Genomic DNA, 18,267 nt, shown 5'->3' with positions numbered 1-18,267 from the left:
AATTCCTCCGTCACGCGCCGCCGTGCTCCGATTTCGCCGGATATCCATTCACCTTTATATTTTGATTTTTCCAACACGATCCGAAATTTATTCAGATAATTTATGGTATTAAATTACCATTTTACCCCTGGATTTCCATTTATATTGTTCTATTTCATTCCATCAAACTGGGGGCATTTTCGTAATTTTCATATACGGTAGTTGCTGACGTGGCGTACGCTAATGCAATTTAAAATGAACCACACGCATAGACAAAAAACCCGAGATGAGACGTATGACTTTCTCAAGCCGTCAATAATACCAAAACTAGCCAAGCCGTTTGCACCTCGAGCTATGGCTCACGCCAAGCCGTTTAAACCGGCAGCTCGGCTACCACCGAGCGATAATAAACTCCTCCTCGCTGGCTACCTGGCTCGTGAGTTTTTAACGAAAGGTACATTGTTTGGCGAACCATGGGACCCGGCTCGAGCCGAGGTTACCCCGGTTTCAGCCGCGGCTAATTCAGCTGATTTTAGAAAACCGGTTAGCCAAAAGGATAAGCTGGCTGAGCCGAAGCCGGGCGAGAAAAGAAAGTTTGAAAGCTACAATGAAGTAACGGGCATTTTGATGGGTAACAATGGAGTTCATATACCGGGAATTGTTAACCCGACCCAATTAGTCCGTTTTTTGAATCTGCAATGAAAATCATATTTATTTATTTATATTTATATATATTTATCTTTAGAGTTTTCGATATTTGTTTTAATTTGTTGTATAAATAATGTAGTTTTAGGCCATGAGCTAGTGTTTGTGTTAAAGCTATAGTTTTTAGTGGCTATTAATTTTTATTACTATTAACTATTATAAGTTATAAATATAAATTGTTGCAATCTATGTGTAATAAATATTTATTACACATATATTATTACTATTAACTATTATAAGTTATAAATATTTATAACATATTGTTTGCAACAATAAGTTATAAATATAAATATTACTATCTATGTGTAATTTAAAAAGTATATTGTTACTCTACTATGGATCAACTTATTGCTTCTACAGGTTCTTTTTTTGGGAGTATTTGATATTTTAACTTCTGTAGTCTATGCATTAGCCCACTTCTACCTATTTACAGCCTTCTTGGCCATATTATTAATATTAATAAAAACAGTCTTTAAAATAAACTTGGTATTTGAAGTGTTTACTTAATGTTTAAACAATTAAAAAGATTAATAAATACATATAATATTTGATTGTTGATAATTATAGTTAGTGCATAATTTTGATTGGGACACAGGGTTTATTTGATGTTACAAGTTACTCCGTATATTGATATCGAAGTTTGTTAGGTAGAAAAACATATAATATATGATTCCTATGAATCTGTACTTTTATGTTTTATCTAAGGTATGTTATGTCTAACAAAACAATATTTATATGCCTCTCGGGGACATTTGAGTACGACTCGAGCCATAGGAAGAGAAGCTCTCACATTTGAGTACGACTCCAGCCATAGAAAAAGAAATATGGGAAGCCATATCTAACTGTGACAGCTCAAAAGCACCTGACCCAGACGGTTTCAATATGAAATTCTTCAAAAAGCACTGGGAACTGATCAAAAATGACCTCACAAAATCTCTAGATTGGTTCTGGGATAATTCGGAAATATCCAAAGGGTGTAATGCTTCTTTCTTCACCTTAATCCCCAAAAAATCTAATCCTATCGGTCTTAACGAATACCGCCCGATTTGCCTAATAGGTAGCTACTACAAAATCCTCACGAAAATTCTTTCCAACCGCCTTGCAAAAGTCATTCATAAAGTCATAGGCTCGGATCAAACCGCCTTCCTCAAAGGACGCAACATCTTAGATAGTGTATTAATCGCAAATGAAATAATCGATGAATTAAAACGTAAAAAACAAAAAGGCCTAATCTTCAAAGTTGATTTTGAAAAGGCATTCGACTGCATCGAATGGGACTTTCTATTTAACACCATGCACTTCATGGGCTTTGGTTCAAAATGGATTAGCTTCATTCGAGCATGTCTCTACTCATCATCCATTTCCATATTAATCAACGGCTCACCCACCAAAGAATTCGTCCCTGAAAGGGGAATTCGACAAGGTGATCCCATATCGCCGTTTCTTTTCATCATCGTCGCTGAAGGTCTTAATATTCTTGTCAAAAGAGCATTATCCAATGGTCACCTACAAGGTTTAAAAATTGGCCATGACAATCTTGTCATCACACACCTCCAATACGCAGACGATACAATTTTTTTCGGTGAGTGGAATAAAAGAAATGCCAAATATATCTCCAAACTCCTAAAGTGTTTCGAAAACATATCGGGCCTCAAAGTCAACTTTCGCAAAAGTAAACTTTATGGTATCGGAACATCCACCACTGAAACCGAGCAAATGGCCAGATACATTAATTGTTCTGCGGGCTCTACTCCGTTTACCTATCTTGGCCTCCCTATTGGTGTACCCACATCTCACGCATCCTCTTGGCAGCCAATTGTTGAAAAATTCGACAAGAGACTTTCAGACTGGGCTGCCAAATCCATCTCCTTCGGGGGTCGCCTTACGATCATCAAATCCATCCTTAGTAGCATTCCACTTTACTACTTCTCATTATTCCATACACCTGCCGCTATCCTTAAGGTACTTGAATCTAAAAGACGAAAATTTTTCTAGGGAGGTTCCTCAAATGATAACAAAATTAATTGGATTAAATGGGATCAGATTATCTTGCCATATGAAAATGGGGGTTTAAACGTGGGGTCTCTTTTTGCTAAAAACATATCACTTCTTTGTAAAGGGTGGTGGCGGTTCAAAAATGAACACAATGCTTTATGGGTAAAAATTATAAAAAGTATATATGGGCCGGGGGGGGGGGGGGGGGGGGGGAGTTGGATACTAATGTTTTATGCAGGAATATTTCAGGTCGCACCATTTGGAAAGAGATCATCAAAGCCGAAAAAGTCGCGGACAAATCAGGAACTTTCTTCACATCTTCGATTTCAAAGCGCATCGGCAATGGCACATCGATTAGTTTCTGGCATGACATGTGGATCGGATCTGAAACCATCAAAACCCTTTTCCATAGATTATACATGTTGGAATCACAAAAAGAAGCAACGGTTGCCTGTAGTGACCCGAACTTTTCCATGTTTATATATATATTAAATGAAATTGTTATTTACATGATTAAGTGTTTCCAACATGTTAAGCAATCAAACTTGTTAAGACTTGATTAATTGAAATAGGTTTCATATAGACAATTGACCACCAAAGTTGACCGGTGATTCACAAACGTTAAAACTTGTAAAAACTATACGATGACATATATATGTTTATATATATAGTTAACATGATTTTATTATAAGTATGTATCTCATTAGGTATTTTAACAATGAGTTATATACATAAAAATGAGACTATTAATTTAAGAAACTCGAAAACGATATATATAACGATTATCGTTATAACAACGTCTTACTAGGTACATATGAATCATATTAAGATATTGATACACTTGGTTAATTATGTTAAATGATAAGTAAATATATTATTAAGTGTATTAACAATGAAATACATATGTAAAAATAAGACTACTAACTTAATGATTTCGAAACGAGACATATATGTAACGATTATCGTTGTAACGACATTTAACTGTATATATATCATACTAAGATATATTATATATCATAATATCATGATAATATAACAATTTAACATCTCATTTGTTATAATAAACAATGGGTTAACAACATTCAACAAGATCGTTAACCTAAAGATTTCAAAACAACGTTTACATGTAACGACTAACGATGACTTAACGACTCAGTTAAAATGTATATACATGTAGTGTTTTAATATGTATTCATACACTTTTGAAAGACTCAAGACACTTATCAAAATACTTCTACTTAACAAAAATGCTTACAATTACATCCTCGTTCAGTTTCATCAACAATTCTACTCGTATGCACCCGTATTCGTACTCGTACAATACACAGCTTTTAGATGTATGTACTATTGGTATATACACTCCAATGATCAGCTCTTAGCAGCCCATGTGAGTCATCTAACACATGTGGGAACCATCATTTGGCAACTAGCATGAAATATCTCATAAAATTACAAAAATATGAGTAATCATTCATGACTTATTTACATGAAAACAAAATTACATATCCTTTATATCTAATCCATACACCAACGACCAAAAACACCTACAAACACTTTCATTCTTCAATTTTCTTCATCTAATTGATCTCTCTCAAGTTCTATCTTCAAGTTCTAAGTGTTCTTCATAAATTCCAAAAGTTCTAGTTTCATAAAATCAAGAATACTTCCAAGATTGCAAGTTTACTTCCAAGTTTTCTAAATCCATTCCAAGTAATCATCCAAGATCAAGAAACCTTTGTTACTTACAGTAGGTTATCTTTCTAATACAAGGTAATAATCATATTCAAACTTTAATTCAATTTCTATAACTATAACAATCTTATTTCGAGTGGAAATCTTACTTGAAATTGTTTTCGTGTCATGATTCTGCTTCAAGAACTTTCAAGCCATCCAAGGATCCTTTGAAGCTAGATCTATTTTCCTCATTTTCAGTAGGTTTATCCAAGGAACTTGAGGTAGTAATGATGTTCATAACATCATTCGATTCATACATATAAAGCTATCTTATTCGAAGGTTTAAACTTGTAATCACTAGAACATAGTTTAGTTAATTCTAAACTTGTTCGCAAATAAAAGTTAATCCTTCTAACTTGACTTTTAAAATCAACTAAACACATGTTATATATCTATATGATATGCTAACTTAATGATTTAAAACCTGGAAACACGAAAAACACCGTAAAACCGGATTTACGCCGTCATAGTAACACCGCGGGTTGTTTTGGGTTAGTTAATTAAAAAACTATGATAAACTTTGATTTAAAAGTTGTTATTCTGGAAAAATGATTTTTATTATGAAAATGAAACTATATCCAAAAATTATGGTTAAACTCAAAGTGGAAGTATGTTTTCTAAAATGGTCAGCTAGACGTCGTTCTTTCGACTGAAATGACTACCTTTACAAAAATGACTTGTAACTTATTTTTTCCGACTATAAACCTATACTTTTTCTGTTTAGATTCATAAAATAGAGTTCAATATGAAACCATAGCAATTTGATTCACTCAAAACGGATTTAAAATGAAGAAGTTATGGGTAAAACAAGATTGGATAATTTTTCTCATTTTAGCTACGTGAAAATTGGTAACAAATCTATTCCAACCATAACTTAATCAACTTGTATTGTATATTATGTAATCTTGAGATACCATAGACACGTATACAATGTTTCGACCTATCATGTCGACACATCTATATATATTTCGGAACAACCATAGACACTCTATATGTGAATGTTGGAGTTAGCTATACATGGTTGAGGTTGATTCTAAAATATATATAGTTTGAGTTGTGATCAATACTGAGATACGTATACACTGGGTCGTGGATTGATTCAAGATAATATTTATCGATTTATTTCTGTACATCTAACTGTGGACAACTAGTTGTAGGTTACTAACGAGGACAGCTGACTTAATAAACTTAAAACATCAAAATATATTAAAAGTGTTGTAAATATATTTTGAACATACTTTGATATATATGTATATATTGTTATAGGTTCGTGAATCAACCAGTGGCCAAGTCTTACTTCCCGACGAAGTAAAAAATCTGTGAAAGTGAGTTATAGTCCCACTTTTAAAATCTAATATTTTTGGGATGAGAATACATGCAGGTTTTATAAATGATTTACAAAATTGACACAAGTACGTGAAACTACATTCTATGGTTGAATTATCGAAATCGAATATGCCCCTTTTTATTAAGTCTGGTAATCTAAGAATTAGGGAACAGACACCCTAATTGACGTGAATCCTAAAGATAGATCTATTGGGCCTAACAAACCCCATCCAAAGTACCGGATGCTTTAGTACTTTGAAATTTATATCATATCCGAAGGGTGTCCCGGAATGATGGGGATATTCTTATATATGCATCTTGTTAATGTCGGTTATCAGGTGTTTACCATATGAATGATTTTTATCTCTATGTATGGGATGTGTATTGAAATATGAAATCTTGTGGTCTATTGTTACGATTGGATATAAATATAGGTTAAACCTATAACTCACCAACATTTTTGTTGACGTTAAAAGCATGTTTATTCTCAGGTGAATACTAAGAGCTTCTGATGTTGCATACTAAAATAAGGACAAGATTTAGAGTCCATGTTTGTATGATATTGTGTAAAAACTGCATTCAAGAAACTGATTTCGATGTAACATATTTGTATTGTAAACCATTATGTAATGGTCGTGTGTAAACAGGATATTTTAGATTATCATTATTTGATAATCTACGTAAAGCTTTTTAAACCTTTATTTATGAAATAAAGGTTATGGTTTGTTTTAAAAATGAATGCAGTCTTTGAAAAACGTCTCATATAGAGGTCAAAACCTCGCAACGAAATCAATTAATATGGAACGTTTTTAATCAATAAGAACGAGACATTTCATTGCCGACAGATTATCGAATATTAATTCCATTTCAACCAGAATCTGGGATTGGTCCCGAGCACCCAGCGGTCGGGCATTGGACGAACTGACGGAACTCACTAATTTAATATCATCCGTAATTATCTCAGATCGTCCCGATTCATGGAAATTCTCCCTTGACGCATCCGGCTTATTCACTACATCATCATTATCAAATCTAATCAATACTCTCAAATATGGCATTCATTCTCAAAACATATCACTTCCCCGCAACAAATTCGTTCCGCAAAAGGTCTTCATATTCACATGGAGAGTCATTCAGCTAAAAATTCCTGTTAGAAGTGAACTGGACAAAAAAGGAATCGATCTTCACTCCATTTTATGTCCCTTATGCTATCATCATATCGAAACTATTGAACATGCGTTGATTAATTGTCCTAAGGTGTCTCCAATTTGGGCACAAATGCTTGATTGGTGGAACCAAAATAACACTTCAATCTACGACATCAACGGTGCCATCATCTCAGACCAAGGTTTCCAGCATAACTCCATTGGATCCTCCTTATGGCAAGCTACTAAATGGATTGCGTGCTCTATTATATGGAAACATAGAAACCTAAAAGTCTTCTCAAATAAAATATGGAATCCCGCTATGCTTATCTCCGAGATTCAAACCCAAAGCTTTAGCTGGATCTCAAACCGATCCCGGAAGAAAATCCCTATCGAATGGCATCAATGGCTCCTAAACCCTTCCTTTTATGTGGCACCGCCTTCAAATCGCATGGGAGTCGGTTAACACGACAATACATAAATTGGATAGTGTCCGAAGTTTCTTCTTAGCATATGTGGGAAGATTAAATGGGTTGGTTTGTTTGTCAACTTTGTCGCCGCTTGATTGGCACGGTTGCCTCTTCCTTCCCCGCTTGTTTTCTTCAAGTTCGTTCCCTCATACTGTTAAGTAGGGTTCGTCACTCCCGATTTTTTTATTACTTAGTCTATATTCCAATCTTTTCCAACTGTTTCGATATTGTTCATATCATTGTATAGATGAATGTAGGGACTTGTAACGATACATTTCAGATTTTATAATGATACTTTTTGCTTTTTAAAAAAAAAGATTATAATGGATAAGATATAAATCTCTTAAAATTCTGTTCGTTTCTATTTGATTTTTATTGTATCTATGGATTTAATTTCACTTCATCTATTATTTATATATGTTGAATTAAGTGGGTTAGAGTATTCATTAAATATAAGAAAGAAAAAAAAGTTAAGATATTTCAGTTATACTCGGGGGTTAAACATTGAGTCATTGAGAAATATAAATTTGGCATTGCTATGTAAGTGGTGGTGGAGGTTTTATACTGAAATCGATTTACTAAGGGCCAAAATAATTCGTAACATACATGGGTTATGTGGCGGCCTAGGGTTAGGGAGTGAAGCAATTCACTCAACTTAAGGCGTCTGGCATAATATTATTGTTGCAGGTAAATCACTTGATGATCTAAATATTCCCTTTAGCAGCTCAGTTTCAATTGAAATAGGTGATGGCGCCTCTACTTCTTTTTGGGGACGAGACATGGATTGGTGGTGTCAAGCTTCGACACAAATTTCCTATGTTATATAGACTGGAAGCATCTAAGGGTGCTACGGTTAAAGATCGTGTGGACCTATTTGGAATCGAAGCAAAGATGGTGTGCAACTGGATACGTACTCGTGTAGGAAGAACAAAAGCCGAACTTCTTGTAACGACCCAACCCGCATTTAAACCGGCCCATAAAATTTTTTCCTTTAATACATCAATATGTAGGTCCCAATTATGTTTCCAAAACATCTTTAATACAATAGTAAGGTTAATAAACTTTAAAACATTTAATATATAAGTTAAATATCCAAACGTGCATACACGACCCGACTATTTTAAATTTCCAACAAAACCGAGCATGGTGATTGGGGATACGCTACCCAATCCTATTAAATCCAAAAGCACATCTTCTAAAGCAAACTACGCGAGTCCACTAGTCCCCACGCTTACCCGAGCCACCGCTTCCATACAAATCTATAAAAATGTAAACAACGAGAGGGTAAGCTAACGCTTAGTGAGTGAGAATATACTACATACATATATATGCATAAAATGGACACACCACACAATAATAAACAAATAGCACATACCGGAGCATCCAAGCATAAAGGCAAGCTAATCTAATCATACCATACAATCGCTATACATCAAGCTAACAATAACAACAAAGTAAGTACACCAACGACGATATGTACCACGCCATTAAGCTACACCCGGAGGGCTAGCTACATCACAACAATACGACGATATATAACAATAAAGCGTAAAACGTCCAAGGTTAACCCCTTAACCCATTACCGAAACCAACTTCCAAGTACCAAAATGAAGATTGACCGAACTACACGAGCCTTGGTAAATCCACATCCACACGAGACTACCATCTTCAATAACACAACGACATCGAGGTTGGCCGAACTACATGAGCCTTAGTAAATCCGCAACCACACGAGATCACTACCTCAATAAGATGACCGAACTACACGCGTCATCGTGAATCCACATTCACACGTGATTCACTTCACAATTCAAAACCCACGGTCCCGGGATTTATAAAAATCCACATCAACGGGGTTATCCAATTCACAAGCACATGTGATAACGTACACACAAGGTGTGCACCTCGCCAAAGGTGGTCAACCAAAACGCAAAATTATGCCAATTGGACCCATACGCAAGTCCATCAAATCCACATATATGTGAAGTAAGCTCTATAACCGAGAACCACTTCACCCGACCCGCACCCATCCCACACATACATATGCACATAGGATATTAACACTCACCTTGAAGTCTTGATAGATGCCAAACCAAAATCTGCAACTCGCCGATGGAATGTACCTATTCCATTTATCACATAACAAGTAACACAATTAGGGTGGATATACAAATCAACCCAAATTGACAACTAGTGCAATTTCGACCCAAATGCACTTCCAAGCACAAACCGCGCTCAAACTAACCAATAATCACTAACACTAGTGACAATGGTCCTAATATGCCAATTAAACCCAATCATAAGTGTTAAACACCAATCTTGCCCAAATTGACACCTAACCCTAATTTTGACCAATTTCAAAATTAGTCAAGCAAAAGTACACAAAAGGCTTCCATTGCTTCAATAATCACTAAACACTAGTGATTACACTCATTTGTAAGCATTAAACTTGGTTAATTAGTTTACCAAACCAAAACCCGCCTTTACCACTTTTAAACCCGAATCCTAGTTATTATCTTTCATCGACAACTAGTGGGGTTCCATCAATGAACATACAATCAAAAGTCCTAAATTTGAATGATGAACACAAAAACAAATTTCAGAGTTAGAGCTTATCGCTAGAGTTGAGTTAGATAAAAGAGGTATTGACCTCCATAATGTGAGATGTCCATTACGTGATGATGATTTGGAATCCGTGGATCATGTCCTAATCTTTTGTAAACATTCTATGGATATTTGGAATCGCGTATTTGATTGGTGGGGTCTAGGTAACTTCTCAAACCTTAGCATCAACGAAATACTACGAGGTAACAATGCGTCTTCTATGTCGAGTCTTAGAAATAAAATATGGTAATCGGTTGAATGGGTATGTGCATACTACATTTGGCGGAACCGAGATAATATGATCTTTCGTGGCAAAAATTGGAGTATTCTGGTCGCTCTAAACGAAATCATTCGAGTGGATATCTAGAAGATTAAAAGGGAAAATGATCGATTGGCTTTTTTGGTTGAGTAATCCGTGTGCTTATCTCAATATTTGTTAATAGTGTGTAGAAAATTGTATTATGTTTGCTATCTTTGCAAACATATAACTCGTGTCATGTTTCATGTACTGTAGGGGTTTTCCATCCATTGTGTGGGATTGCCTCCCTCGATCTTGTAATTTGATTAATTATAATAATTTGCTTTAAAAAAAAACAGTCAATTATTGTTGTCAAAAGAGTATAATTTGTTACCGTTACAGTTAAATAAAGTTTTTGATAAATGAAAATGTGTAATTTAACTGTGTAATCTCTATATTTATTTGGTTAACTCCCCCTGCTTCAATTGTAATCTATCGCCATTATGGCTTCACTATATGGTTAGAATCTAAATTTGACTCTGTGATAAAGATTTACGAAGATGAATAATATGTGACTGTCATACACATAAGTTAGGTATAGAAACAATGGATCATTGGTTAAAAAACAAGTCAAAGTCACATTTTTCTTTCAAAGTATTAAACTTTTTATAATCATAGAAACATATATTGATTCTACACCCAACGAGGTGTATAAAAGCTTCATACTCACTTAGGGTGATGATATAATCAACAAGGAATTTGATAAATCCACTTAACTTTTTTTTTTTTTTTTTTGAAAAGCCAACTTTCATTCCAAACAAAACTACAGAACATCAAATCTGGACCATTACAATAAGGTACCAGGTTCACGAGATACACAAAACAAATATCAAGGTGGATGTTGAGACAACAACCACGATTTAGAGATACATTAAGTAATACACGATTTCGGGTTAGATAACCACAATAACCAATCTATCGATCTTCCTTTGATTCTTCTTGAGATCCACTCGAAGGACTTTACTTGAATTTCATTTAGAGCCATCGGACCAATCCATGTTTTATTTTTGAAAACTTTTTGGTTTCGATTTTTCCAAATGAGATTACCACATGACCATTCCACCACTTGCCACACTTTAGCTTGAAATGAAGTTAAATGTTGCGGTGATCTACCAAGGAAAGCTTCGCTTATACTAAGGTTTGACACATAAGCAAACCCCCACAATTTGTACACTTTTTTCTAAATTTCCATAGCAAACTTACACAATATTAACGAATGTTCCACTGATTCAATATCACTGTTACATAAAGGACATAGAACCGAGTGGAGATCCAAACCTCGTTTATCTAGCTTCGCACGAACCGCTAACCTTCTTAGTCTTGCTCTCCATATAAATACTTCAATCTTTCTTGGAATCAGGTTGTTGCATTGGGTCTCGAGGTGTAACGAATTCCCTTCATTAACCTTCCCTTCAATTATTCTATGTAGCTCCTTTGTTGTGAATTTGCCACTTGAAACCATACACCATTTCCATGAATGTAGCTCACTGTTTCCAAACACAAAATTATTTATCAAGTTAGTTAGTACTTATAGCTCACCCACAGCACGACCTGATGGATTTCGCTTCCAGCACCACGTTCCTGCACAATTATTCTCAAATCTTGAAACTCTATCTTGCACATAGCATTCTTTACCACCTCTACTTGATACAATCGCTTTAACCTTTGCTTTAGCCTTTCACCATTAATCCATGGATCGTCCCAAAACGATGTACTTGCTCCATTTCCAACAGCCTTGACAAAAGAAGTGCTAAAAGGAATGCCAATGTTGTCTAACTTGTTACCTGCAAAAACAATATCCTTCCAAGTTCCACGTGAAGGGGAATGTCGATGATTCGGATCAACGTCAAACCCGCCATTTGGACCACATAAGCTTACAATGAGCTTGACCCATAATGAGTCGGGTTCGGTGTGAAACCGCCATCTCCATTTCCCTAATAAAGCCAAGTTTTTACAATTGAGAGATCCAATATTTAGACCTCCCTCCTCGAACGGTAGTAAGATTTTTTCCCACTTAACCCACGAATTTTTTTTATCGGTATTGTTCCCACCCCAAAAAAAATTTCTCCCCGCACACTCTAACTCTTTAATGACACATGACGGGGCACGAAAGATCGAGAAATAATACAATGGAAGACTATTCAAAACCGACTTCACAATAGTCAACCTTCCTCCAAAGGAAATCGCTCTAGCTTTCCAATCTGATAATTTATTATTGAACTTTTCTAACACCAGTTTCCAATCACTTAATCTTTTCATGCTTGAACCGATTGGGAGCCCGAGGTACATGAATGGAAGGTTTCCTTTTGACATTTAAAGTGGCCTGCTATCGCTTGTACTTCATCATTTGAAACCCCAACACCATAAACTGTACTTTTTTGAAAATTAACCCGAAGACCCGATGCTAGTTCAAAACACTTTAATATCTTCATCAAAATTTTAACATTTATCTTACTCCAACTCCCAAAGAACATTGTGTAATCCGCGTATTGTAGATGAGTAATGTCTATTTTGTTTTTTCCTACTTCCACACCTTTGAAATAGCCTTTCTCAAAAGCTGACTTAGTTAGAATATTAAGACCTTCTGCCGCAAGTATGAATAAAAAAGGTGAAAGCGGATAGCCCTGCCTAACTCCTCTTCCCAATGAGAATTCCTTTGTTGGCGACCCGTTAATCAACACCAAGACTGAAGCCGACGTGAGACAAGACAGTAACCATTTTTTCCATTTGCTTCCAAACCCCATGCTCGTCATAACCTCGAACAGAAATTCCCAGCTTAGGTAGTCAAACGCCTTTTCGAAATCTACTTTGAAAATAAGCTCTTATGACGTTTGGTTTTAAGGTAATTCAGAGTTTCATTCGCAATTAAAGCCCCATCGAGAATGAATCTATCTTTTAGGAAAGCACTTTGTTCACCACCGACTAATTTTGGAACTAACTTCCTAAGCCTCATAGACAAGATTTTTGCCACAATTTTGTAAAAACTCCCAATCAAGATTATGGGACGATATTCACATAAACCATTCGGATTTGCTTTCTTTGGGATTAGCGTTATAAAAGAAGCATTGCAGCCCTTAGAAATCTCACCGGTCCTCCAAAACCACTCAATAACCGCGATAAGATCGTGTTTGATCACACTCCAATATTTTTTGTAGAAAAGAAAGTTGAAGCCGTCCGGTCCTGGAGCCTTGTTATTAGCACATTCGTTTACTGCATCCCATATCTCAGCTTCACTAAACCGATCCTCAAGTCAAGATGCTTCTTCACTTGATAAAACTTTGTAATTTAAATTAGACAGACTCGGCTGTTGTGTGAGTCTATTCGAACAATCTTTTAAAATGTTGAAAAGCCGCCTCTTTAATATCCTTCAGGTGTTCATTCCACACACCATTTATAATGAGCCCTTTTATATTGCATTTATTGTAGTTACGCCTAATCACCGAGTGAAAATATTTTGTATTTTCATCCTCGTTAATAGTCTAACGAATTCTCGCTTTTTGCCTCAACATATTCAACTTCACTTTATCTTTCTCAAGCATTTCTTTCCTCAGCCCCATCCATTTACTTATCTCTTCATCAGATAGGTCAGTGATTTCTGCCTTTTGTTCCCAAAAATTAACTTCACTTTTGAGCTTATTAATTTTTGAGTCTAAATTGCCCAAATCAGAATAGCTCCACTGTTTCAACACTTGCTTAACCCGTTTCAGTTTTTGAAGGAAAACACAGTCCTTCCTCATGCCACTGATATTCGATTCCCATGACTTTTTTTATCACTTGTTCCACACCATCAACTTCAAACCATTCATCAAAAATCTTGATTGGTTTTGGTCCAAAATCCTTTTCAATATTCCTTAAAATGATTGGATAGTGGTCCGAAATATCTCTCTCCAAAACAACAGCTGAAAGATTTTCCCAAATTTGATAGAAATTTTCCGAGACGAGAAATCTATCGAGCTTGCTAAATTTCTTCCCGTTACCGCTAATCTTTGTAAATTTCCCTCCACCCAATGGAACATCTATAAGGCAATTTCTATTTATGAAATCATTGAAATACTTTGCCCTGCTATCAATGAATTGACAATTTTTCCTTTTCGATTGATCACGAACCTCATTAAAATCCTCGCAAATTACCTAAGGTAAGTCGATGTCAAAAATAAGCTTGTCAAGCATATCCCACATTTTGATCTTTCCCTCATCAGTGTGTGGTCCATATACATTAACCACATAAGATTTTTCTCGGCTATGAATCCAATTTCCATAAATCCCAATGAAAAATTCGCATCCTTTAGTATCCTCGACCTCAAAACATTCAGTGTCCCAAATAATGAGAAAACCCCCCGAAAACCCCACTGCTTCCTTTTGAACAAAACTGAAACTATTTGAGTACCATAAAGCCCTTACCCAACTCTCATCTACCGTTTTACATTTTGTTTCTTGCAACACTAAAATAGACGGTTTCTCAGCCAAACACAATTTTTAACCCCCCCCCCCCCCCGAATTTTCCTTCTTTCCCAAACCCACAAACATTGAGTGATAAAATCTTCATAATTGATGAAATAACACGAGAAAGTTGACTTACTTCTATTGTTTGTCAGGCCATATAAGGCCCATACGTTTGCCAAAGTCTTGTAGCCCCACACTTGCGCTCGAATTGGATGATTTGGATCCATCTTTCTTTCTTGAAATTTGTTTCATTTTCTCAGGTGCCTTACCATTAACATCCTCTTTCAAGTTCCCACATGTGCTGCAACTTGTAAAATTATTTTGATTTGGGGTTCTAGCTAAATTCTTGACGTACCTTAATCGAGAAGATGCCCACCAATTGCAGCAGGTCTTCCAGCAGAACTCGCGTTTCCTTTGATTTTATTCTTTTGGAGGAAGACTTTTAGAGTTGTTTTTGCTCTCTTTGTTTATTTTGTTATCTTCAGTTGTTGGAACCCTACCCTTACTCGTGACCCCATCAAGGTTACATGATTTAATTTCAATTGGTTTTGGGCTGTGGTGTTCGAAAGTGTCCTTTATTGGGCTAATTGGGTCTGGGCTTTTGTCATCAAAGGTATCACGTACAGGGCTAATAACCTCATCATCCCGAGTTGGACTAGTGAACTCGGTTAGATTATGTTGTGTTGATCCATTCATGTCGTCATTCTGGCCCATTGGGCAAATGAATGGTTGTGTCTTTTCCTCATTTGGTGATTTGGCTTCTTCACGATTCTGTTTACCACAAGTAAAACTATCCGCCTCGTAATTAATTCCATGTCCGTCCTTTTGTTTTCCCTATGAACATTGGTTATCCCTTTCCAACGGCTCCTGACAGCAATTATTGAAAAGATTGTTTAACCCGAGGCAACCCGATTCTTTGTCTTCCAAATCTGGTTCTCTGCCTTCCATGTTTGAATTTCCTGCAGCCTTTACGTCTTCTTCTCCGGCCTTTCTATCCAGCTCGTCATCGGAATCTTCCATTGACGGAATACCTTCAGAGTAGTTATCGACAGAGTTACCATTTTCGGAGCACTAATTACTAGAATTATCGTCATCAACATCGATTTCCACAGAATTATCGACATCTTCTTTTACGTGAACAAACAGAATTCCAGGTTTTAAATCAAGCACCACATCATCATCAATCATATATGGATGTCCCATATGGACTAGGACTCTTCCGGTCACCAGATTTTGGTTCTTTTCTTCCAACAGTGAAAAATTATATGTGTTGTAAGACCCTGTTTCCATTTCAGTTGATCTGGACGCCGTTCAGCAAAGAAGATCTGGACACCGTCCAATATTTGGGACGCCGTCCAGTTGGTCTGTCGGGCCAGCTGTGATATTTTAGTTTTTAATAAGGGGTATGTTGGTCTTTTCACTTGGTGGCCAGTTTTAAGCCATAAATGGGCAAAGGTTGAGCTCATTCAACCTTATCTTCACCAACACAAACCCTCTCATCTTGTTCTAGTGAGAGAGTAAGAGTTTAGAGAGAGAAAGCTTGATTTGGAGAGGAAGGAGTCGGATTCTCACCAAAGCTCGGGTTCTAAAGTTGTTCATCTCACTCCTAGCTACGTTGTGGTAGTATTGGTAATCTTAAACTCCGAATTTCATTTGTTAGATTTGATATTCAAGTTAGGGTTTTGAGCTAGTTTGTTGTGAAACCCTCTTAGATGATGAAATAGGTTTTTTGTGACTAGTTATTCTTGTCACTTGGAGGGTTTTGGGTTGGTTAACGATTTGGCCTTGATTAGGCTTTGATAATGAGTTTAATCACTAGGTATAGTGATTATGGAAGTGTTGGAACCCTTTTGGGTGTATTTGGTTGACTAATTTTGAAATGGGTCAAAATTAGGGTTTTGGTGTCAAAATGGGCGAGACCCGTGTTTAACACTCGTGTTCGGGTTTAATTGGTGTGTTAGGACCATTTTCACTTGTGTTAGTGATTATTGGTTAGTTTGGGCGCGTTTTGTGCTTAGATGTGCATTTGGGTCGAAATTGCACTAAGTGTCATTTGGGTTGGTTTGTAAGTCAACCCTAATTGTGTTGTTGTGTTGTGATAATGGAATAGGTACATTCCATCGGCAAGTTACGGATTATTCGGTTGCATTCATCAAGGCGACAATGTGAGTGTTAATATCCTATGTGCATATGTATGTGTAGGATGGGTGCGGGTCGGGTGAAGTGGTTCTCGGTTATAGAGCTCACTTCACATATAGGTGGATTTTTATGGACTTGTGTATAGGTTCAATTGGCACGGTTGTGCGTTTTGGTTGACCACCTTTGGCGAGGTACACGTTTTGTGTGTACGTTATCACACGTGTTGTGATGTGGAGTATATAACCCCAATGGCGAAGGGTTGATATTGTTATGATGTGGATAACCCCGATGTGGAGGATTTTATAATCCCGTGACCGTGGGTTTTGAGTTGGAGAAGTGGATCTCGTGTAGTTCGGATTCACGATGATGCTTCGGTCATCTTATCGGAAGTGAATCTCGTGTAGTTCAGATTCACGATGACGCGTGTAGTTCGGTCATCTTGTTGAGGTAGTAATCTCGTGTGGTTTCGGATTACTAAGGCTCCTGTAGTTCGGCCAATCGATGTTGTTGTGTTAAGTGAAGATAGTAATCTCGTGTGGTTTCGGATTACTAAGGCTCGTGTAGTTCGACCAATCTTCATTGTGGTATTTGGTTCTCGGTATTGGGTTAAGGGGTTAACCTTGGACGTTTTTATATTGTTATATATATTGATGTATTGTTGTGTTATAGCTAACCCTCCGGGTGTAGCTATTTGGCGTTGTTCACATCGTCGTTGGTAAACTTATGTTTGTTGATGTATCTTTAGCTCGTTGCTTAGTGATCGTACGGTATGCTTAGACTAGCTTGCCTTTATGCTTGGATGCTTCGGTATGCGATATCTGTTTATTTGCGTGGCGTGTCCATTTTATGCATATATATGTATGTAGTATATTTTCACTCACTAAGCGTTAGCTTACCCTCTCGTTGTTTACATTTTTATAGATTGCATGGATGAGGTGGCTCGGGTAAGCGCGGGAACTAGTGGACTTGCGTAGTTGCTTTAGAAGACTTGCTTTTGGATTTGATTAGGATTGGGTAGCGTGTCCCCAATCCCATGCTCGGTCTATGTTTTGAATTTAACTAAACGGGTCGAAATGGTTACTTTGTAGTAATATGGGTCGATGTGGGCCCGGGGTTTTAAAACTCGATTTTATCATGGAAAACTCTTAGTTTTAATTATTATAACGTATTGTGAAAGTGTTTTGGTTTAAATGTGTTGGGAAGTGGGTTTTTCGCCCGTGTGTATAAGAAAAATTGATCATGACTTTTTAGTGTATTTGGACGCCGTCCAAAAGGCTTGGACGCCGTCCAGTCTTTCAGAGCTGGACGCCGTCCAGATAGCTGGACGCCGTCCAGATGAACTGTCCCAGAATTTTTTTTTTATGGCACGTTTTTGGAAGGATAACGGGTTGGGTCGTTACAATTGGTATCAGAGCATGGTCTAAGGGAT

General features: G+C 36.6%; 4 protein-coding genes across 4 annotated transcripts; 2 read left to right on the top strand and 2 right to left on the bottom strand.

Moving 5' to 3' along the window:
* Positions 1-234: 234 nt before the first annotated feature.
* On the top strand, positions 235-681 carry LOC139874595 (uncharacterized). The gene has a single exon (XM_071862003.1). It carries the CDS (start codon positions 235-237, stop codon positions 679-681), a length of 447 nt encoding a protein of 148 aa, XP_071718104.1.
* A 1,296-nt stretch (positions 682-1,977) lies between these two features.
* On the top strand, positions 1,978-7,350 carry LOC139874594 (uncharacterized). Its single transcript, XM_071862002.1, has 4 exons — positions 1,978-2,646; positions 2,728-2,841; positions 2,929-3,100; positions 6,704-7,350. Exons 1-4 carry the CDS (start codon positions 1,978-1,980, stop codon positions 7,348-7,350), a joined length of 1,602 nt encoding a protein of 533 aa, XP_071718103.1.
* Positions 7,351-12,511: 5,161 nt separating this feature from the next.
* Positions 12,512-13,000, bottom strand: LOC139874592 (uncharacterized mitochondrial protein AtMg01250-like). The gene has a single exon (XM_071862001.1). The coding sequence runs from the start codon at positions 12,998-13,000 to the stop codon at positions 12,512-12,514; it is 489 nt and encodes a 162-aa protein (XP_071718102.1).
* A 59-nt stretch (positions 13,001-13,059) lies between these two features.
* LOC139874591 (uncharacterized) lies at positions 13,060-15,413 on the bottom strand. Its single transcript, XM_071862000.1, has 4 exons — positions 15,324-15,413; positions 13,955-14,387; positions 13,758-13,905; positions 13,060-13,489 (listed from the first exon to the last, which is right to left on the bottom strand). Exons 1-4 carry the CDS (start codon positions 15,411-15,413, stop codon positions 13,060-13,062), a joined length of 1,101 nt encoding a protein of 366 aa, XP_071718101.1.
* Between the last annotated feature and the right edge of the window lie 2,854 nt (positions 15,414-18,267).

Source organism: Rutidosis leptorrhynchoides, chromosome 11 (assembly GCF_046630445.1).
Source record: "Rutidosis leptorrhynchoides isolate AG116_Rl617_1_P2 chromosome 11, CSIRO_AGI_Rlap_v1, whole genome shotgun sequence".
Classification (NCBI taxonomy): Eukaryota; Viridiplantae; Streptophyta; class Magnoliopsida; order Asterales; family Asteraceae; genus Rutidosis; species Rutidosis leptorrhynchoides.
Note: the sequence above shows the minus strand (reverse complement) of the source record. Positions and strands in the feature narration are given on the sequence as shown.

Coding starts and splice junctions, on each gene's coding strand:
- LOC139874595 (XM_071862003.1), top strand. CDS start 235: ATGAACCACACGCATAGACAAAAAACCCGAGATGAGACGTATGACTTT.
- LOC139874594 (XM_071862002.1), top strand. CDS start 1,978: ATGCACTTCATGGGCTTTGGTTCAAAATGGATTAGCTTCATTCGAGCA. Junction 2,647..2,727: donor CACCTGCCGCTATCCTTAAG/GTACTTGAATCT, acceptor AAATGGGATCAG/ATTATCTTGCCATATGAAAA. Junction 2,842..2,928: donor ATGAACACAATGCTTTATGG/GTAAAAATTATA, acceptor GGAATATTTCAG/GTCGCACCATTTGGAAAGAG.
- LOC139874592 (XM_071862001.1), bottom strand. CDS start 13,000: ATGGGGTTTGGAAGCAAATGGAAAAAATGGTTACTGTCTTGTCTCACG.
- LOC139874591 (XM_071862000.1), bottom strand. CDS start 15,413: ATGGGCCAGAATGACGACATGAATGGATCAACACAACATAATCTAACC. Junction 14,388..15,323: donor ATGATGAGGTTATTAGCCCT/GTACGTGATACC, acceptor GACTTACCTTAG/GTAATTTGCGAGGATTTTAA. Junction 13,490..13,757: donor GTGAAGTTGAATATGTTGAG/GCAAAAAGCGAG, acceptor GGATCGGTTTAG/TGAAGCTGAGATATGGGATG.